The sequence below is a fragment of the Ranitomeya imitator genome, chromosome 2 (genome assembly GCF_032444005.1).
Source record: "Ranitomeya imitator isolate aRanImi1 chromosome 2, aRanImi1.pri, whole genome shotgun sequence".
Lineage (NCBI taxonomy): Eukaryota > Metazoa > Chordata > Amphibia > Anura > Dendrobatidae > Ranitomeya > Ranitomeya imitator.
Window position 1 is genome coordinate 478,528,303 of NC_091283.1, and position 23,051 is coordinate 478,551,353.

Sequence of the window (23,051 nt, forward strand, 5' to 3'; positions counted from 1 at the left end):
GAGGCTACATTATATTCTATGGGGGGGTACTTTATATTTTATGAGGGGGCTACATTATATTCTATGAGGAGGCTTCCCCAACCCCTACTACATAATTAAGACGTGTACTACCTTATATTATACCCTTATATTAGCGTGTTTTACCACACAATTGGTGGTCTTGTATTTATTTCTATGTAGCTACATAGTGGGGCCCAGGAATGATTTTCTCTGGTGGGCCCAAGGTGCTCCAGTTCGATGCTGCATAGAATAAAAAGATAGAAAGATGTCAGGGAAATGTATAATTAGTGCAGTGCATGTGTAGTTTAATGTCCATGTATTAGGCTAATAATTCAATAAGTTAAAAAAAAATGGTGCAGTATCCCCCTACTTTTTCTTAACCAACTGACAGAAAAAGAAAGCTCTCAGGCAGCGAGCAGTAACATCAGTGATGTGACCAGGGTTCATCAGCTATGAACTCCGGTGACCTCTCTCACGTCAGCGCTGCATACTGCAGGAGCGTAATTATGCTCCTGTCTCAGTGTGTTCTGGAAGGCTTACTGAGCGGTTGCATCATGCCACCACTCATCAAATCATCGGGATGTAGAAGAGCTGGAGTTCTTCGTGGAACAAATGGATTGTCAGCGGACAGGTGAGGAATATGGGGGTTTATTATGGTGGGGCTACCCCAACCCTTGCTACATAATTAAGATGTGTACTACCTTATATTATATCCTGATATTAGCGTGTTTTACCACACAATTGGTGGTCTTGTATTTACTTCTATGTAGCTACATAGTGGGCCCCAAGAATGATTTTTTTCTGGTGGGTCCAAGGTGCTCCAGTCCAATGCTGGACAGGACTCTCACATACTGGACACGGTACTGTGCTGGGTTGTGGTGAAAGCTGAGGAGTTGGGGGGCAGATACAAATAAGCTTGGAGGAGGTAGAGAGACCATGAGTGAAGATGCTCCATGTTGTAAAGGAAATGTTTGTGAAGTTATGCACCCACTATCTATTGTACATAGTTCCCATCAAGTTAATGTTAAGTAAAAGATGGTTTATTGTTGACTAGATGGTAGCCCGATTCTAACGCATCGGGTATTCTAGAATATGTATGTAGTTATTTATGAAGACTTTAGAATAATACATTGAATACACAGGATTCGGCTGGACTGCGCCTGTTGCTGATTGTTCGCGGCCGGCCACGTAGTATATAGCACAGCCAAGTAGTATATAACAGCCCACGAAGTAAATAGCACAGCCACGTAGTATATTGCACAGCCACATAGTATATTGCACAGCCACATAGTATATAGCACAGCCAAGTAGTATATAGCACAGCCCTTGAGTATGTAGCACAGCCCACGGAGTATATAGCACAGCCCATGGAGTATATAGCACAGCCACGTAGTATAGAACACAGTCCACGGAGAATATAGCACAGCCACATAGTATACAGCACAGCCCACGGAGTGTATAACAGCCCACATAGCATATAACACAGCCATGTAGTTTATAACAGCCCACGTAGCAAGAAACACAGCTCACGTAGTATATAACAGCCCATGCACACAGTATATTACACAGCCCACGTAGTGTAAAACACAGCCCACGTAGTTTACAACATAGGCCACATAGTGTATAACACAGGCCACGTAGTGTATAACACAGGCCACGTAGTGTATAGCACATCCCACGTAGTATATAGCACAGCCCACGTAGTATATAGCACAGCCACGTAGTATATTGCACAGCCCACGTAGTATATTGCACAGCCCACGTAGTATATTGCTCAGCCCACGCAGTATATTGCACTGCCCACGTAGTATATTGCACAGCCCACATAGTATATTGCACAGCCCACATAGTATATTGCACAGCCCACGTAGTATATTGCACAGCCCACGTAGTATATTGCACAGCCCACGCAGTATAGTGCACAGCCCATGCAGTATATTGCACAGCCCACGTAGTATATTGCACAGCCCACGTAGTATATTGCACAGCCCACGTAGTATATAACGATGTGGGCATCATATCCCTGTTAAAAAAAATAATTAAAATAAAAAATAGTTATATACTAACCTTCTGTTGGCCCCCAGATCCAGGCGAAGCATTTACTGATGCTCCTTGCGTGCTCCGGTCGCAAGAGTGCATTGCGGTCTCGCGAGATGATGACGTAGCGGTCTCGCGAGACCGCTACGTCATCATCTCGCGATATCGCAATGCATGGAGCGGTCACCGGAGCGTTGCGAGGAGCTGGAAAGGCCTGCTCTCGATCCGGGGGGGCGACGGACGGTGAGTATACAACTATTTTTTATTTTTTTTATTATTTTTAACTTAGATCTTTTTACCATTGATGCTGCATAGGCAGCATCAATAGTAAAAACTTGGTCACACAGGGTTAATAGCAGCGTTAACAGAGTGCGTTACACCACGGCATAACGCGGTCCATTAACGCTGCTATTAACACTGTGTGAGCGCTGACTGGAGGGGAGTATGGAGCGGGCACTAACTGCGGGGAGTAAGGAGCGGCCATTTTGCCGCCGAACTGTGCCCGTCGCTGATTGGTCGTGGCTGTTTTGCCGCGACCAATCGGCGACTTGGGATTTCCGTGACAGACAGACAGAAGGACTGACTGAAGGACAGAAGTGACCCTTAGACAATTATATAGTAGACTAGTGGTCTCCCTCATTGAACTTCTCAACATCTGATCCTGGCCAAACGAAGTCACTGTGATCATGCAGACTGCAAGGACGTAGCGGCAGTGTAGACAAAGTCGACACAAAGAGCCAGGACCCCCACCTTCATGTAACGTGCCAGAAGTGTAAGATGAATACCTTGCCCACAGTTACCGCCCTTTGTCACGTTACAATACCACAGCCCCCCAACACAGTATCCAGAAGCAAAACAAATCATGATCAATAATGATACCAAACCTTCATATTATATCAATAATTGTCAAAGCATACTATACATTTTAATAAGCTGATCATTATTAACCAAGCAATTCAGTCTGTCATCACCAGATTGTGATTTTACAGTACAGTTTGCACTTTGTATTGTCTTATTATATTTTGTTGGGGGGTGGGTAGGACTGGGGGTCTGTGAGGGTAGTTTCTGGTTTTGTTTTGTATCTAAAATGGAAACATTTTTCAATAAAAACATCTGATTTAAAAAATATGATGATAAAAACATTTTGTGTAAAAGCGTTAATTTAATAAATGGGAAAATAAAACCAGTTATGACCATTAGAGGGCCCTCCGACATTACAAACCTTTACTCTGCCGCAAATTGTTGGTTCCTGCCACTTCATATATAGTTTGCCTTTATTACAGCATTTTGCTATAAACATATTTTTGTTTTTTTCTACACAGCTGTATGACTCCTTATTTAAAAGACTATTAAAAAAAATTGAGATAGCCTCCATCAAGAACACAGGGGATAGCGTGCTGATCACAGATGGTTCCACCGCTGGGACTCCTAGTGATCCTGAGAACGTTGCTGCCCCCTATTCAATGCAGCAGAGTTGCATATGTTGGACCTTCACTCCAGTGCCTTCGGTGTTCCAGCACTGACGGCACTGCCTCGCCTAGTGAGGTTGTTATGCCATGTGAGCCCTGCAGCTAATCCGCAACTGCTTCAGATGAAATGGACACCCAGGAAAAGTAAGAGCCATTGCTGCTCTCTGAGTTCCTACAAAAGTCAGTTACGTCCGAAAGAAGTGAAAGGGAAGTGGCTGCTGCAAGACTCACATTGCGTAACACGCGAATCCTAGTACCATCACTTAATGTTGAATCTTTAAAAGGAACCTGTCACCCCCCCAAGGCGTTTTTAACTAAAAGAGCCAACTTGTGCAGCACTAATGCTGCATTCTGTCAAGGTGGCTCTTTTAGTTGGGGTCCCTTCCAACGCTGAACTATTAGTTTTTATAATTTGCCCCTCATACCTGTAGTTTATCCAGGGGGCATGTCTTTTCCCCCCAGACACAAACACCTCCCAGCCATCACTCAGGCCCTCCGCGTGCCAGGCGCCGCCTCCACTTCCTTCTTTAACGTCACCGGCGCCTGCACTGTAAGTTTTTTTTTCGGGCATGCGGGGGGGGGGGCCGAGTGATGGCTGGGAGGCGTTTGTGTCCGGGGGAAAAAGACATGCTATAGGTATGAAGGGCAAATTATAAAACGAATAGTTCAGCGTTGGCAGGGACCCCAACTAAAAGAGCCACCTTGACAGAATGCAGCATTAGTGCTGCACAAGGTGGCTCTTTTATTTAAAAATGCCTGGGGGGGATGACAGGTTCCCTTTAACGAGCCTTGCTACATGATGTAGAATAATACTCCAAACCAAACACTCCATTTACAGGCACATGATTTGGGGTGTTTTCTCCTCAGTGCAAAGCATATTTAAATTGCAAGAGGATCATTGCATGATCTATAAGTCTCCTTACGGTGACTTGGCACTCTCCACAATAAGAAATGTTCCCAATTAGACATCAGAGGCCTCTCACCTATCCAAATCAGATCTCCTGCTTTGCACTGATGAGAAGCAAAAACCACAAAAGATGTGTCTGCAAATGGAGTGTCTGGTTTGACTTCTTATCCTAAGTAATGTGGCAAGACTCGTTAAAGTGTCGATATTGACTTTTAGGGTTGCTACTTCCAATACAGTAGGTGGTGCTAGAGTTCAAGAGCTCTTCCTTTCTGAAAATGCTACTTGCGTATATAACCCCTTTCTGACATTGGGCGTAAATTTACGCCGATCTTGGACTCCCTCCCTTTGATGTGGGCTCCGGTGCAGAGCCCACATATTTTCCGGCACATGTCAGCTGTTTTGAACAGCTGACATGTGCCTCTAACAGCCATGGGTACAATCGCGATCCACCCACGGCTGTTAACTAGTTAAATGCCACTGTCAAATTTTGACAGTGGCATTTAACATGCACTTCCACCAAGTGCACCGGAAGTTTACCGATTGGTGACCTTGTCACGTCATCGCGGGTCACCGATGGGTTGGCAAGACAACCAGAGGTCTCCAGCAGACATCTATGGTTGTCACTGCCGGATTGCTATGAGCGCCACCCGATGGTCGGCGCTCATACCAAGTGAGTAATTCTGCTACATACAGGTGATCTGATCATCGCCTGTATGTATCAGAGCCAATCGGGCTATTGCAGCTTCGATATTAAAAAAATAAAAAAAATATATAAAAGTTCAAATTGCCCTCCTTTCGCCCCATTCAAAATAAAACAATTAAAAAAAAAAAAAACATACATGCATTTGGCATCGCCGCATTCAGAATCGCCCGATCTGTCAATATAAAAAAATAATTAACCCGATCGCTAGACAGCGTAATGAGAAAAAAAAGTCAAAACGTCAGAATTCTGTTTTTTTGGTCACCGCAATATTGCATTAAAATGCAATAACGGGTCATCAAATGATCATATCTGCACCAAAATGGTATCATTAAAAACGTCAGCTCAGCATGCAAAAAATAAGCCCTCATCTAATCCAAGATCACGAAAAATGGAGACGCTTCAGGTATCGGAAAATTGCCCAAATTTTTTTTTTTAACAAACTTTGGAATTTTTTTCACCACTTAAAGGGACACTGTCACCTGAATTTGGAATGCCTTGTGCAGGCATGTACTACGGAGGACAGAGAATGAACTTCAATCCAATATTGCAGCCAGCATGCAGCCAGCGGGTAAGGAAAGGGTGAATCAAAAACCCAAAAACCCCGCCTCCATGGCTGAAGATTGTTCCCTCCAAATCCAGGTGACAGTGTCCCTTTAAACTTCATCAATACAATGGACATTCACATTTTCAATTACCGTAAATACTTACGAAGAGGCTGAAGATTCGATCATAAAGTAATTGAGATTTTTCATGAATACAGTGTCGGATTTTTTTTGTTTTTTGAGATCATATCTCCATTTTTCATCTCTGCACTCTGCTCAGTTATTGGGCACACCATAAGGCTATGTGCACACGTCTGGATTTTTAGCGTTTTTTTTGCGGAATTTCGCCATAAAAACGCTATAAATCCGCTAAAAAAAAACGCTAACATTATGCATCCTATCATTTAGAATGCATTCCGCATTTTTTGTGCAGATGTTAGCGTTTTTTTCCGCAAAAAAAAACGCATACCGCAAAAAATCCGGACATGCTCTATCTTTTTGCAGATTTTTTTGCGGATTTCCTATCAAAAAGGACATTCCGGAAAATAAAATAAAAAAACGCAAAAAATCTGCAAATAATCCGCGCAAAAAACGCGCAAATTCCGCGCGAAAAAAGCACGCGGATTTCTGGCAGAATTCTCAGGATTTTGTCAGGAAAAAATCCTGACGTGTGCACATAGCCTCACACAGGCTTTTGTCCCTCATCTCTTTGACTGCTGTAATTACCAACTAACAGATGTTTTGGCATCCTACTAATTAAGCATTCGTTAGTGAGAAGCTTTGTTCCTAACACATATGCTGTCTGTCTGCTTTGTGGAGCCTTTAACAGCAGAAGTATGGTATGTGGTCGCAACAAATCTGCGCTCCAGCTTATGTTGTGCTCACTCAGATTTACTTCATTCATTTTAAACATGGAGATGTGAAATGTATATAGTAAAACCCCAAGTAACCACAAGTTTTTCATCAGCTTCTTCCTGTTTTCTAACCGCCTGTAATGAATAAGGAAAACTGTAAAGAAGGCGAGGGAACAACCACTACAAAACCTAGTAAAGTGTACGTCCCTTAGCCTTCTCTGTAGTAGTCTTCGTTATAGCATTCTCCCAAAACGTGCACCCTGAAGCTGGCACACATAAATCATAGACTTAAATAAAATATTAATCTATTTATTCGGATAGAAAAAAATAATATTTTTCACGGGTGCTACTTTACCAGAACATGTTAAAGTAAGTCAGGACGCGGTGTCAAAATATCTGCAATGGTTCTGCGGGAAAAACCTACTTTTGTATAGGTTTAATTCTGTGATAAAATGCCCATGTGCCAGATGTGAAAATCCAAAGCATGTTCTTTAAGGCCGGAGTCACACTAGCGAGGAATACGGACGAGCGCTATGCGAGAAAACAATTGCATAGCACTCGGACCGCTGATAATCTATGGGGCAGCTCACATAACCGTTCTTTTTCTCCGCCGTATTATAAGTGTGAGTGAAATCGCAGCATGCTGCAATTGTACACGTACTGTATATTGGCCAAGTCTCGCCAATGCAAGTCTATGGATGTGAGAGAACATCGGACACCACACGGACCATGTGAGTGCTGTCTAATGTTTACAAACCGGTGTCCTTTGAAATTCCGGCAATTCATGTGTAGTATACAGTAAAATCACAGCAGGAGACAACAATGTAGAAGAGATGGATTACATACAGTGAAGACAAATAAAATATGTAGATATATAGATGTCAGTGACAAATACAATTAGTGCAGTGTGTGTGCAAATTACTGGACATGTATTTAATTAATAAAAGATTTTTTTCCTGAAAAAAATGGCGTGGACTCCCATGTAATTTTAGTAACCAACAGAGGGAAACCCGGCGACTGGGGGCTGATGTTTATAGCCTGGGAAGGGGGTAATACCCATGGAGCTTCCCAGGCTCAGAGATGTATAATTAGCCTTTACTGGCTATTAAAATAGGGGACCCAAAAAAAATTGACGTGGCGTTCCCCTATTATTAATAACCAGCAAAGGCTATGCAGACAGCTGCGGGCTGATATTAATAGCCTAGGAAATGGCCATGGATATTGGCCACCCTTAGCTAAAAACATCAGCTCTCAGCCGCCCATCTCTAAGATGCGCCAATTCTCGCACTTAGCCTCGCTCTTCCTACTTGCCCTGTAGTAGTGGCAAGTGGGGTAATAGTTGGGGGGTTGATGTTACCTTTGTCTGGTGACATCAAGCCCCAAGGTTAGTAATGGAGAAGGGTCTATAAGACACCTATTCATTACTAATCTTATAGTTTCATGTTAAATAAAGACACAGCTAGAATTAAGTATTTTATTTGAAATAACACTAAACACAGTTTTCCCTTTTTTATTATTATTATGCCTAATCCAGCGAAGCCCTCGATCTCCTGGAATAAAAGTAAAATAATAAATTAACAATATACCATACCCATCCGTCATTGTGTCCCACGCCATAATCCATATCTGGGGGTATACAGTTTTCAACCTGGACGGTGCTATGATGCAACCGTCCCAGCTGGAAACCACTGGTGAATGAAATGCTGCGGACGCAGCCTCAGTGATTATCGGTCCAAACTGCAACTACTTAGCTTTAGCACAGAGCACTGGAAGGCAAATCTCCAATTGCAACAACAAACTCCTATTCAGCACAGCATCTCCTAAGAGGAGAGCTTTCACCGGCAGGACAGAGAGGGTCTGGCCAGGTTTTATATGAATAGTTAAGGACCAGATCAGAAGCAGATGAAATGGAGCTGAATGTTTCTGACCAGCATAGAAACGGTTGTTAACCTCTTCAGCATCAAAGGAAACCAAATTAATTTAATATGGGATCCGAATACACAGGCTAAATGGAAGATCTGCTTTTCACAATACATAGAGATCTTCTACCCCCAGATCTCCCAGGTTGGCGTGACACACTTGTGACATTAAAAAAACAAATAAAGACAAGGCTGGCACCACAATAGACCCTGTAGATGTTAATCTGGAAACCTTGATGAAACAACTTGAAAATAAAAAATCCAAAGAGATCAAATTTTGATGGGATTACTCTTCATTAAAATCATACATTTTTAAGGACATGATTCTGAGAGGATGGCATATCAGTAAAAAAGCAACCTTTCTATATGCTGAAACATTTTCAAATGAATGGAATCAGATCCTGTCGATATGTTCCACGAAACTCGGGGAACAAATACTGAGATGTGAAGAGAAGGAAATGAACAATCTCAAAGATGATATTACAAAAATACAAGGATTATACTAACACAGATGAATTTTCCAAGCTTAAACAAAAATTGGAAAAAAAATCCTGCAAAACTTGGATTACACTATGTCTGATATCAAAAGGATGACAAAGAATATTCATCTACCTTAGTATACACATGGAAGCAAAATAGACCAGGAAATTCAACAAGCAAATAAAAATCTGAGTTATCAAAAATATTGGAAGAAGCGCTTGTTATGGTGGTAATTAACAGAAAGTTATCAGATTATCTATTTGTAGAACATCAAATAGTACCAATCAACCACGCCTTACCAAAAATTCACAACGGGAATTTTTCAAACCCATAATCTCCGGCATAGGTGCACTAGGAGAAAAGTTGGGAGAGTGGATTGATCACTAATCTGTAGGCATTTGTGCGAGTGCTGCCATGATATATCAGAGATATCAAAATGATCATTTCCACTCTAATCAATATTTCTGGCACAGCTCATACAGGTGGCTGGGATCAATGTTACGTGGTGGGCTTATATTCTTCAATTCCCCACAATACTGCCATTTCGTGGCTCACATATTTTCTGAATAAGTTCAGTCCCATAGCATGGGGGCAGGGGGAGTTTTCACCTTTATTAGCGAACATAGTGGTGGCAGTATGGGAGGAGAAATTTTTTCTCAATGATACAATTCCTTTTACAGAAAAAATAGAATTTTATGGACGTTATAAAGATGACCTGATTATAATCTGGAAAGGTACTGAAACAGAAGCTGCTACTTTTATTCAACACATCAACAATAATCAATTCAAATTAAAATTCACACATACATTATCCACACAAAAATATAATTATCTTGATATTACACTAACAGGAGATTTTTCTTAAGAAAAAATAATATCTCTATAGAAAACCTACATGTAGTAATTTGATATTGGAGGCACATTCTTGCCACTCTCCCCATACAATTAATAACATCCCAGCAGATGAACTAATTAGAATGAAAAGAAATTGCTCATCAGAAGAAAATTATAAAATAGAATCCAAAGCTGTTTCAAATAGACTGAAACACCAAAGAGGTTATTTACACTGGTATCTCAAACGGGTGGACATTGAAAGAGATAATCTATTAACAGATTCCCCCCAAAAAAACAGAATAATAAGAATAGAAATACAAACAATAGTAACAGAAATAATAAGCATATTACTTTTTCAACTCAATATAGTCTGCAGTATTCAGACGTAATTGCGATAATTAAAAAAAACTCCCAATATTAAATCAGAACCCTATATTACAAAACGTACTGAAAAAGTCTAACATGAGATTTGTGGCTAGAAGGGCATGCATATTGGGTGCAGGGATCCTACTTTTATAAATAAAACAACACATTTATTTTCTAATGTTACAGGGCAACATTTTAAAAATAGAATTTCATTAGGTGTCATATGTTTCACAGAATGTACAGAATGCCTATTCCAATATTTGGGGTGCACCTCTAGCCCCTTTAAAAAAGGGAATTCGAAGACATTTATCAGATGCAACAAATCCCATAGCGATAAGGTCACACCTATCCCCAGTACACAAAGGAGACACAAAGGAGACACAAAATGTTTTACATTTACAGAAATGGAAAAAGTGTTCAAACCCGCTAGAGGAGGTGATATAAAAAGGAAAATTCTCAATAGAGAATCTTATTGGATATTCAAATGACAAACTAGGATCCCACAGGGGATGAATATAAGACAAGATTTGATACTACAATATATAGTGCCTTGTGAAAGTAGTCGGCCCCCTAGAACTTTTCAACCTTTTCCCACATATCATGCTTCAAACATAAAAAGATACCAAATGTAAATTTTTGGTGAAGAATCAACAACAAGTTGAACACAATTGTGAAGTTGAACGAAATTTATTGGTTATTTAAAATTTTTGTGGAAATTCGAAAACTGAAAAGTGGGGCCTGTAATATTATTCGGCCCCTTTAACTTAATACTTTGTTGCGTCACCTTTTGCTGCGATTACAGCTGCCAGTCGCGTGGGGTATGTCTCTATCAGTTTTGTACATCGAGAGACTGAAATTCTTGCCCATTCTTCCTTGGCAAACAGCTCAAGCTCAGTGAGATTTGATGGAGAATGTTTGTGAACAGCAGTTTTCAGCTCTTTCCACAGATTCTCGATTGGATTGAAATCTGGACTTGGCCATTCTAACACCTGGATATGTCTATTTGTCAACCATTCCATTGAAGATTTTGCTTTATGTTTGGGATCATTGTCTTGTTGGAAGACAAATCTCCGTCCCAGTGTCAGGTCTTTTGCAGACGCCAACAGGTTTTCTTCAAGAATGGTCATGCATTTGGCTCCATCCATCTTCCCATCAATTTTAACCATCTTCCCTGTCCCTGCTGAAGAAAAGCAGGCCCAAACCATGATGCTGCCACCACCATGTTTGACAGTGGGGATGGAATATTCAGGGTGATGAGCTGTGTTGCCTGTACACCAAACATATCGATTGGCATTGCTGCCAAAAAGTTTGATTTTGGTTTCATCTGACCAGAGCACTTTCTTCCAAATATTTGGTGTGTCTCCCAGGTGGCTTGTGGCAAACTTTAAATGACACATTTTATAAATGTCTTTGAGAAATGGCTTCCTTCTTGCCACTCTTCCATAAAGGCCAGATTTGTGCAGTGTACGACTGATTGTTGTCCTATGGACAGACTGTCCCACCTCAGCTGTAGATCTCTGCAGTTCATCCAGAGTGATCATAGGCCTCTTGGCTGTATCTCTGATCAGTTTTCTCTTTGTTTGAGATGAAAGTTTAAAGGGACGGCCAGGTCTTGGTAGATTTGCAGTGGTATGATACTCCTTCCATTTCAATATGATCGCATGCACAGTGCTCCTTGGGATGTTTAAAGTTTTAAAAATCATTTTATATCCAAATCCGGCTATAAACTTCTCCATAACAGTATCACGGACCTGCCTGTTATGTTCCTTGGTCTTCATGATGCTGTCTGTGCTTCCAACAGAACCCTGAGACTATCACAGAGCAGGTGCATTTATACGGAGACTTAATTACACATAGGTGGATTATATTTATCATCATTAGGCATTTAGGACAACATTGGATCATTCAGAAATCCACAATGAACTTCTGGAGTGAGTTTGCTGCACTGAAAGTATAGGGGCCGAATTATATTGCATGCCCCACTTTTCACTTTTTGAATTTCCACAAAAATTTAAAATAACCAATAAATTTCGTTCAACTTCACAATTGTGTTCCACTTGTTGTTGATTCTTCACCAAAAATTTACATTTGGTACCTTTATGTTTGAAGCATATGTGGGAAAAGGTTGAAAAGACCAGGGGGACGAATACTTTTGTGAAGGACTAAATTAAGAAAAATTAAAGTGGGCTTCATTTTCTGCTTGTAACTCCATCTTGTTGTTTACGAGATAAATTCTGTTACTTAATTAGGTAAAAGTTCATAGCTGTTATAAAGCCACATTGTTCCAGTCAGAACAAGATATGAGACTCGGGGGTGTATTGCTGTGCAAGACCTTGACGCACAAGCTGTTATGTTTTTTTATTTGCCACAAAGATACGGACATATATGTAGTTTCCGGTTTTTCTGTATTCTTATAGGTTAAGTGCTGCAAGTGTGTTTACATACTATTGGTTGAAGTATAACTTGCTAAGATTATAAAAAGTGTGACACAATAAACGTGATTAGGGATTTGCTTTGATCCTCCCAAACAGAGATACGTCTCTGTCTGGTCATTCTCAGTTGCCGGCAACGCCCTGTGGATTAATTTGGAAATCACTTGGTCAACCGTGAAGGGTCACTTCAGATCCACCCCCAACAGCTTGGTGCCCAACGTGGGGCCCCCAAATAGGGACACCTCTGCCCCCGGAGGACAACAAGACAAAGGACCCTCGGACCGGACACAGGCACTGGATAATTGGGACTGATCATCCCCCACGACAACCACGGTAAGTTGGCAGTTATACTGTTCAGACTGACCGTTTGGTGTGGTTTTCCTGTGTTTGTTGCTGAAAAGAGGATCTGAGGTTGTCACCAATGGTGGGGGATTCTTGGGTGGAATCATATAGAGGTGTAGTTCCGTTGGGGGCCCAGTGTTCGAATCGTACCTCATAAGGGACAGATACCCTGGATTGAGCAGTGATTGTAATTCTCTTTTTAGTCAAAATATCCTGAAATCCTGATCACTATTAGAATCACGAGTAGTGAGGTGATCGAAGATTGGGTAGGATACGTAACTCAGGAATATATATATACAGTTAGGGCCAGAAATATTTGGACAGTGACACAATTTTCGCGAGTTGGGCTCTGCATGCCACCACATTGGATTTGAAATGAAACCTCTACAACAGAATTCAAGTGCAGATTGTAACGTTTAATTTGAAGGGTTGAACAAAAATATCTGATAGAAAATGTAGGAATTGTACACATTTCTTTACAAACACTCCACATTTTAGGAGGTCAAAAGTAATTGGACAAATAAACATAACCCAAACAAAATATTTTTATTTTCAATATTTTGTTGCAAATCCTTTGGAGGCAATCACTGCCTTAAGTCTGGAACCAATGGACATCACCAAACGCTGGGTTTCCTCCTTCTTAATGCTTTGCCAGGCCTTTACAGCCGCAGCCTTCAGGTCTTGCTTGTTTGTGGGTCTTTCCGTCTTAAGTCTGGATTTGAGCAAGTGAAATGCATGCTCAATTGGGTTTAGATCTGGAGATTGACTTGGCCATTGCAGAATGTTCCACTTTTTGGCACTCATGAACTCCTGGGTAGCTTTGGATGTATGCTTGGGGTCATTGTCCATCTGTACTATGAAGCGCCGTCCAATCAACTTTGCAGCATTTGGCTGAATCTGGGCTGAAAGTATATCCCGGTACACTTCAGAATTCATCCGGCTACTCTTGTCTGCTCTTATGTCATCAATAAACACAAGTGACCCAGTGCCATTGAAAGCCATGCATGCCCATGCCATCACGTTGCCTCCACCATGTTTTACAGAGGATGTGGTGTGCCTTGGATCATGTGCCGTTCCCTTTCTTCTCCAAACTTTTTTCTTCCCATCATTCTGGTACAGGTTGATCTTTGTCTCATCTGTCCATAGAATACTTTTCCAGAACTGAGCTGGCTTCTTGAGGTGTTTTTCTGCAAATTTAACTCTGGCCTGTCTATTTTTGGTATTGATGAATGGTTTGCATCTAGATGTGAACCCTTTGTATTTACTGTCATGGAGTCTTCTCTTTACTGTTGACTTAGAGACAGATACACCTACTTCACTGAGAGTGTTCTGGACTTCAGTTGATGTTGTGAACGGGTTCTTCTTCACCAAATTAAGTATGCGGCGATCATCCACCACTGTTGTCATCCGTGGACGCCCAGGCCTTTTTGAGTTCCCAAGCTCACCAGTCAATTCCTTTTTTCTCAGAATGTACCCAACTGTTGATTTTGCTACTCCAAGCATGTTTGCTATCTCTCTGATGGATTTTTTCTTTTTTTTCAGCCTCAGGATGTTCTGCTTCACCTCAATTGAGAGTTCCTTTGACCGCATGTTGTCTGCTCACAGCAACAGCTTCCAAATGCAAAACCACACACCTGGAATCCACCCCTGACCTTTTAACTACTTCATTGATTACAGGTTAACGAGGGAGACGCCTTCAGAGTTAATTGCAGCCCTTAGAGTCCATTGTCCAATTACTTTTGGTCCCTTGAAAAAGAGGACGCTATGCATTACAGAGCTATGATTCCTAAACCCTTTCTCCGATTTGGATGTGGAAACTATCATATTGCAGCTGGGAGTGTGCACTTTCAGCCCATATTATATATATAATTGTATTTCTGAACATGTTTTTGTAAACAGCTAAAATAACAAAACTTGTGCCACTGTCCAAATATTTCTGGCCCTGACTGTATATATATAAATATATATATATATATATATATATATATATATATATATATATATTTATAGCAAGAGACCTAGCACTCAACTTTAGGTAAGATGCAGCAGGAAAAATTTATTGTAGTAAATACAGAAAATCGTTTCGGTCAATTGTGACCTTCATCGGTTACAGGAGGTTATTAAATGAAAGCCGGTAACGGGAATTATAATCGCTGCATGATCATATATCAAAATTAGTTCAGCGTGGTTGTTGTAGGCAAACCTGCTATGAGCAAATAGGAAGATTCCTGGAGCTGCAGTGCTCTCTGACATGGCATCCACCGCTTGTATATATATATGTATATATATATATATAAAACCAGAGGTGTCCGGAGGGATAGTCTAAGACGACCTCCTCCTTTCACTGAGTACCGCATTGGAATTTTGGGCCATCCCAGCGGGGAATAGACCGGTGGAACAGAATGAACGGCCGCTCCATACTGTGCAGAACTGAAGTAAGGATATTTAGCTCTAAAGGAGAACCATGTTTCTGTGGAAGAAAAAGAAGAGTTTGGATTTGTGTGATGGATCTGATACTGTTAGTCTTATGGTTCAAAGATGGGGAAAGAAATCTGTCAGGAATGCAGGAAAAATATTCTCAATTAAGGGTTTTCCTAAGGGCGGGAGGCTACAGCCTACGCTATGGGACGAAGGTATTAAGAAAAATAAAGGAAGGTTGATTGATAATGGTTTGCTTAAAGACGCTGAGGAATTCCGTGGTCTGGCACATGAATTGTGTGATGAAGTTTATGTGGAAGTAGAAGAAGAAGTTAATTCTGGTTGTTTCTGCTATTGTTACGTTTAGGGTTGAGCGACTTTTACTTTTTTAGGATCGACTCGGGTTTCGCGAAACCCGACTTTGTCAAAAGTCAGGTCGGTTGAAATCGGCCGATTATTGCGAAAAGTTGGGGGCCAACCGAAACACGAAACCCAATGCAAGTCAATGGGGAATCAAAGTCGGCAGTGAGTGGAGGACAGGAAAACACCTACAGTGCCCATTTTAATGCCAAAAACATCAATTCTTATTTCTTAAGCTTGTCAATCTTAATTTACTTTATAATAATAGTTAGGCATTGAAAACAGGGGGTCATTTGGCTAAAGTTGTGGGGGGGTAGGTCTGGCTCAAGATTTTCGTGGGCCCAGGAAACGCAGAATACATCACGGCGGTGGAGCAGGGAGAGGTAAGTATTTCAACTTTGCAAGTGCTGTGATCCTGAGCAAGCAGGGGGGGCCGACTAGCTGGCACTGGCACAGTGCCTCTCATAGTACGGCGGTGTGCTTGATGGCGGGTGGCGCCTCCCACTGCCAGAGACACTTTTGCATACTATGAGGGGCCCTGTGCCAGTCCCAACGAGTATGCCCCCCACCTGATGAAGGAACCTGCACTTTCATCTGCACTTTCCTCTTTGTCCTCGTGTAAGGTGGTATAGTATGCGGGAAGGGGAACCTGACGTTCAGCAAAGTCAGATTCTGGCTGTGTAGAGTGCAAGGGGAATGTAGTGGTCTGGTCAATGTACCAGCAGACTCATCAAGCAGTGGCTGGGCAATGGGCAAAATGAGGAGAAAACACAGATATAGGCCCCCAAAAAAATTAGGCTAAATGCAGTTCAAAATTGGTAAGAAGTCTAAACAGGCGGCATAGCTTTGTACAGTGGAGGACAATTGTAATGAGTGGCACAGACACAGGTAGTGGGCCCAAATACAAAAGTAGGCTAAATGCAGTTCAAAATTGGTAACAGGAGTACACAGGCAGCATTGCTTTGTTCAGTGGAGGATGGCAACTGTAATGAGTGGCGCAGAGAGACTTAGTAGGCCCAAAATAAAAAAGTAGGTTAAATGCAGTTCAAAATTGGTAACAGGAGTACCCAGGAGGCATTGCTTTGATCTGCGGAGGAGGACAACTGTAATGAGTGGCTGACAGCCAGACACAGGTAGTAGGCCCAAATGATAAAGTAGGCTAAATGCAGTTCAAAATTGGTAACAGGAGTACACAGGCAGCATTGCTTTGTTCTGTGGAGGAGGACAACTGTAATGAGTGGCTGAAAGCCAGACACAGGTTGTAGGCCCAAATGATAAAGTAGACTAAAAGCAGTTCAAAAGTGGTAACAGGAGTACACAGGCGGCATAGCTTTGTTCAGTGGAGGACAACTGTAATGAGTGGCGCAGACAGACTTAGTAGGCCCAAAATAAAAAAGTAGGCTAAAAGCAGTTCAAAATTGGTGACAGGTCTAAACTGGCGGCATTGCTTTTTTCAGCGGCGGACAACTGTAAGGAGTGGCTGACACAGTTACTAGGCCCAAATAAGTAAGTAGGCTAAATGCAGTTCAAGGAGGATTTAACAGCACAGATTACACAGTAGTGGAGCAGGGAGAGGTAAGTATTGCAAGTGGTAGAGCAATGTTCGAGCTGGGTATGTAGGCCAACATCAAGAATACCATCACCAACCCTCTCTCAATCCGACATGTCCACCACCACCCCCGCTAGTTCCACCATATGCAGCTCTCCAGTCCAGCTCACCCTACAAGAGACTCTCGTTAGGAAAAGAAAGTACTCATCCTCTCATCCGCGTACACAGGGTTTGAACGCCTACATTGCTCGACTAATCTCGTTAGAGATGATGCCCTACCGGTTGGTTGAAAGCGAAGCTTTCAAAGCCCTGATGGCCTACACAGTACCACGCTATGACCTACCCAGTCGACATTTCTTTGCGAGAAAAGCCATCCCAGCACTCCACCAGCATGTCAAAGACCGCTTTGTCCATGCACTCAGGCAATCAGTCAGTAGAAAGGTGAACCCCACAACACATTAAGGAGCAGGCGTCTGCAGCCGAGGAGGAGGGAAGCCTTGATGACAGTCAGCCATTGTCTGCTCAGGGAACTCTCCTTGATGAGGTGGCGGACGAAGAGGAGGAGGAGGTGGATGATGGGGATGAATATTTATGGGAGGAGGGTGCATCTCAGGGGGCAATAGAAACTGGTGGCGTTGCAAGGTCAGGTACAGGGTTTTTGCGGGACAGAAGTGATGTTGATTTGCAAGAAAGTGCTCCTCAACCCAGCACAAGCAGTGAATTGACACCTGGAACATTGGCCCACATGGCTGAGTATGCCTTGCGTATCCTAAAAAGGGACCCCCGCATTATCAAAATGATGACCGATGGCGATTACTGGTTGGCCTGCCTCCTGGATCCACGATATAAAGGAAAATGACAAAATATCATGCCACATGAGAACCTTGAGCAAATATTGGCTACCAAATAAGCAACTCTTGTAGACCATTTGGTTCAGGCATTCCTAGCACACAGCGGCGGTGATGGTTCTCACACGAGCTGTAGGGGGCAACATGGCAGAGGTGTTAGAGGTGCACAAATCCGAAGTGGCGTTGGACAGAGGGGTTTTATGACCAGGTTGTGGAGTGATTTCGCAATGACCACTGACACGACAGGTACTGCTGCATCGATTCAAAGTGACAGGAGACAGCATTTGTCCAGTATGGTTACGAACAATTTTTCCTCCCTTATCGATGTTCTCCCTCACAGGTCATTCCCCTTTGATTACTGGGCATCTAAAATAGACACCTGGCCTGAATTGGCAGAATATGCATTACAGGAGCTCGCTTGCCCAGCTGCTAGTGTGCTATCAGAAAGAGTCTTCAGTGCTGCTGGTTCAATACTGACCGAAAAAAGGACACTTCTGGCTACCCAAAATGTTGATGGTCTAACCTTCATTAAAATGAACCAATCATGGATTTCAAATTATTTTGCCCCACCTTCCCCTGCTGGCACATAGCTTGCCTGAAAAATGTCTTGCTTTTGGCCTCCTCTTACTGACTGCTCCAATTCCTCCATTTGCAGCTGCTGAATGTCCACCATAGGCCATTTTTATACCTACCTAAATGGGCTGACTCCCCCCACAGGGCCGTGGTCACCACTTGGCGCAAGCACCCCTGCGAGTGCCGTTTGCCTGGACAGGTGAGTGTGCCCACTCTTGGGTGACGGCACTGGCACAGGGTCCCTCACAGTACAATGAAGTGTCTCTGACGGTGGTGGTGCACAACCAACATCAGACACACCGTCGTAATATGAGGGACCCTGTGCCAGTACCGCCGCCCACGAGAGAGTGTTCCCCCCAGCTCGAACAGTGCTCTACCACTTGCAATAGTTACCTCTCCCTGCTCCACCACTGTGTAGTCTGTGCTGTTAAATCCTTCAATAGCACTGCCAATACAAATTTGTTGAAATGATAGATGATAGTTAAAATATACAGGGGCCCTGGCCTCCATTTAGACCAGTTAATACTTTGCGCCAACTGTCTGCTACTCAGCAGAGGAGCCCACCCCTGAACCTAGCTATGCCACCTGTTTATTTATGAACAATTTTTTGGCAGACATTTAGCCCACTTTATTATTTGGGCCTACTAACTGTGTCAGCCACTCATTACAGTTGTCCTCCGCTGAACAAAGCAATGCCGATAGTTTAGTCCTGTTACCAACTTTGAACTGCATTTAGCCTACTTACTTTTTAGGGCCCACTAACTGTGTCAGCTTCTCATTACAGTTGTCCTCCACTGAACAAAGCAATGCCGCCTGTGTACTCCTGTTACCAATTTTGAACTGCATTTAGCCTACTTTTTTATTTTGGGCCTACTAAGTCTGTCTGCGCCACTCATTACAGTTGTCCTCCACTGAACAAAGCTATGCCGCCTGTGTACTCCTGTTACCATTTTTGAACTGCATTTAGCCTACTTTATCATTTGGGCCTACTACATGTGTCTGGCTGTCAGCCACTCATTACAGTTGTCCTCCTCAACAGAACAAAGCAATGCCGCCTGTGTACTCCTGTTACCAATTTTGAACTGCATTTAGCCTACTTTATCATTTGGGCCTACTACATGTGTCTGGCTGTCAGCCACTCATTACAGTTGTCCTCCTCCGCAGAACAAAGCAATACCGCCTGTGTACTCCTGTTACCAATTTTGAACTGCATTTAGCCTACTTTTGTATTTGAGCCTACTACCTGTGTCTGCGCCACTCATTACAATTGTCCTCCACAGAACAAAGCTATGCCACCTGTTTAGTCCTGTTACCAATTTTGAACTGCTTTTAGCCTACTTTTGTATTTGGGCCTACTACCTGTGTCTGCGCCACTCATTACAATTGTCCTCCACTGAACAAAGCTATGCCGCCTGTTTAGTCCTGTTACCAATTTTTAACTACCTTTAGCCTACTTTTTTGGGGGTCCTATATCTGTGTTTCCTCCTCATCCAGCCCATTGCCCAGCCACTGCTTGAATGACCTCGGGGAGATCAAAACATCCAACACCGCGGAGACACCATCACGTGTTTCTCAACGCAGTGATCCAGAACACTGCCCCATTCATCCTTGTGTTTATAGTCCTTTTACTAGGCACTGCTCCTAATAGCCAGTTTCCTACTCCACACTGATGAGGGGCAAATACCCCGAAACAGCTGTCTGTGGATGGATACCATGTTTTGGCATAGGTGGTTTTCCTTTTAAAATGCTGCCCTTCCCGTGGTTGTTTCTTCCCGGTGAAAGACCTGGCTATTTATTGCTTGCGTTGAGAATCACGTGATGGTGTCTCCGCGGCTTTTCTACATGCATTTGCATATTTCCCATAAAGGATGGGGGCAGTGTTCCGGATCACTGCGTTGAGAAACACATGATGGTGTCTCTGCAGTGTTGGATGTTTTGATCTCCCCGAGGTCATTCATCCTTGTTTATATGTTACAGGACAGTGAGCGGTGAAGATGGATGTCGGTGAGTGCTCCTATCCCATCATCTGGTGTAACTGACACTGATTTATCTCATCTCCCTGAAGCTTCATTCTTGTTATCTGGATTCCGCTGATGATTTTATCATTTCACCTAAACTTAGAGTAGGAGAAATCTGCCAGAACGGCTGTTGTCACCTGCCACTAGGGGGAGCTATCCGCATATTATATATACTGGTGCACTGTACTCCCCCTAGTGGCTGCAGGAAAGCAGAAGTTTATCTTTAGGATACAAAGGACACTCTGCTGCCAGTATTATTTATTGAGGGACGTTTCTCTGCCACTAATGTCAATGGGTTTAGTTTTCTTGCACTGTTAATGCGGGTCCGGCTTTATGCACTGGTAATGAGGCCTATTTGGCTGGCATTGTTGAGGACGTACCTGTACTTATGGGCATGAAGAGCACAGAAATACCTATATGCCATGTACCTTTATTTACAGGGCGCCAGTACAATCCAATGCACCTTATGTATTGTATATGGTGTTACATTTGGTGTTACCTAGTCTGCTATCAGGAGACTGTACAAGCACCAGTAATGTATGAGTGTAATGGGGGTCCAATACCGGGGGAATGTTCACTATGAATATGTGTGGAAAGCTGCAGTGTTTGTGTCTTTATCAGATCTGTGACTAAATCTTTTTTGGATTCACAGATTTTTCTATGGCTACTACAGAAGATATATACAGGAAGGCATTGAGCCATGGATCTCTGTGGGTCAGCAGCTACATTATAACCAGACCCCTTGTCCTGTTCTCCACCCCTGAGGAGTGATAAGTGGACACTGACCGGATTCTGTTTTCTTTAGGACTTCTACCTCCGCCAGGAATGTATGTTCGGACCTGGATACTTCTCTTGTGAGATTATTTTATAAATAAAAGCATTTCCCACTTAATCTGAAAATATTGTGCCAGTCCTTTAATCCAGCATTTGATAATTCCAGCACAGAATTGCAGCACAATGTAGATTGAGCAGAAAGTCAGAAAATCGGTTTCATTAGACTGTATGCTCTTCTATGTCCAGAATCTATCAGGTCACATTGATGTTGGGTTAAAGGAATTTTCCTGTAATTGCAATGATTTGAAGCTTCTGGACATTGCGTGATTGATCCCTTATCTGATTGTGTTTTCTTTCCAGCTTATCCCAGCACAAAGGAGGAGCGAGAACAACAACTTCTGATCTACTGCACCAGATTCCTGCCATCACCGATCTTCAATATGGGGGTCACTGATCATACCGCATATTATGTCGTCCATGTTCTGTCCATACATGTAAAGGAACATCTCAGTAGACAACTGACTGAATCTTTTCTTTCCTTAGCGCCTCATGCTGACCAACCGAGAAGCTCAGAAGAAATATCTGCCATTTCCTTTGGATCAAGAAAAACCGGGGCCAACATCAATGGCACCAGAGGAGCCAGAAGAGGAGATGGAGATGCCCAAGGATGCAATGAAATATTGGGAGGTAAAAGAGTTTGACGAAGAAGAGGCAGAAGACACTGAAGAGAAAAAAGAAGATGAAGATGAGAAGGCATCAGAAGCGAAAAAAGAAGTTGTGCAGAAGAACAGCAACTTGTCAAGAAGCGTTCAGAAGCAGCCGGCACAAGGACAGATGATGGTCCATCCTCCATTATGTCAACACCAACCTCAGAGGAGGGAGGAATATCATCTGGACCATCCTCCTCAAACCAATGAGACGCTGATGGACGTCTGAAGCTGAGTAACATCAACAGCTTCAAATCTAATACTAATAAAAAGAATAGATATAAAATAGTAATTATTAGATTAAAATATTAAAGATGTAGTAAAAACATGATAAAATACTTTTATATTATTTGGAGTAATAATCTATATACATAATTGTCTAAGGGGTACTTCCGTCTGTCTGTCTGTCCTTCTGTCACGGTTATTCGTTTGCTGATTGGTCTCGGCAGCTGCCTGTCATGGCTGCCGCGACCAATCAGCGACGGCCACAGTCTGATTAGTCCCTCCCCTACACTCACTGCCCGGCGCCCGCTCCAGAATCCCCTCCAGTCCCCGCTCACACAGGGTTAATAGCAGAGGTAACGGCCCGCGGTGTAACGCACTCCGTTACCGCTGATATATATATATATATATATATATATATATATTGCTACCCTGGGCAATATACTACGTGGCTCTGCTATATACTATGTGACTGGGCAATATACTATGTGACTGGGCAATATACTATGTGGCTGGACAATATACTACGTGGCTGTGCAATATACTACGTGGCTGGGCAATATACTATGTGGCTCTGCTATATACTATGTGGCTGGGCAATATACTACGTCGCTGGGCAATATACTACGTGACTGGGCAATATACTACGTGACTGGGCAATATACTACGTGGCTGGGCAATGTACTACGTGACTGAG

At 42.7% G+C, this 23,051-nt stretch overlaps 1 protein-coding gene across 2 annotated transcripts; it reads left to right on the top strand.

Annotated features, from left to right (window-relative positions):
• The first annotated feature begins 529 nt into the window (after nucleotides 1-529).
• On the top strand, nucleotides 530-22,583 carry LOC138667503 (uncharacterized). 2 transcript variants are annotated; one of them, XM_069755677.1, is made up of 5 exons: nucleotides 530-631; nucleotides 21,304-21,365; nucleotides 21,457-21,505; nucleotides 21,786-21,871; nucleotides 21,969-22,583. In XM_069755677.1, exons 1-5 carry the CDS (start codon nucleotides 613-615, stop codon nucleotides 22,359-22,361), a joined length of 609 nt encoding a protein of 202 aa, XP_069611778.1. In that variant the 5' UTR covers nucleotides 530-612; the 3' UTR covers nucleotides 22,362-22,583. The 2 variants fall into 2 exon arrangements, with proteins under 2 accessions (XP_069611778.1, XP_069611779.1); XM_069755678.1 differs by lacking the exon at nucleotides 530-631 and adding an exon at nucleotides 12,640-12,876.
• The last annotated feature ends 468 nt before the right edge of the window (nucleotides 22,584-23,051 follow it).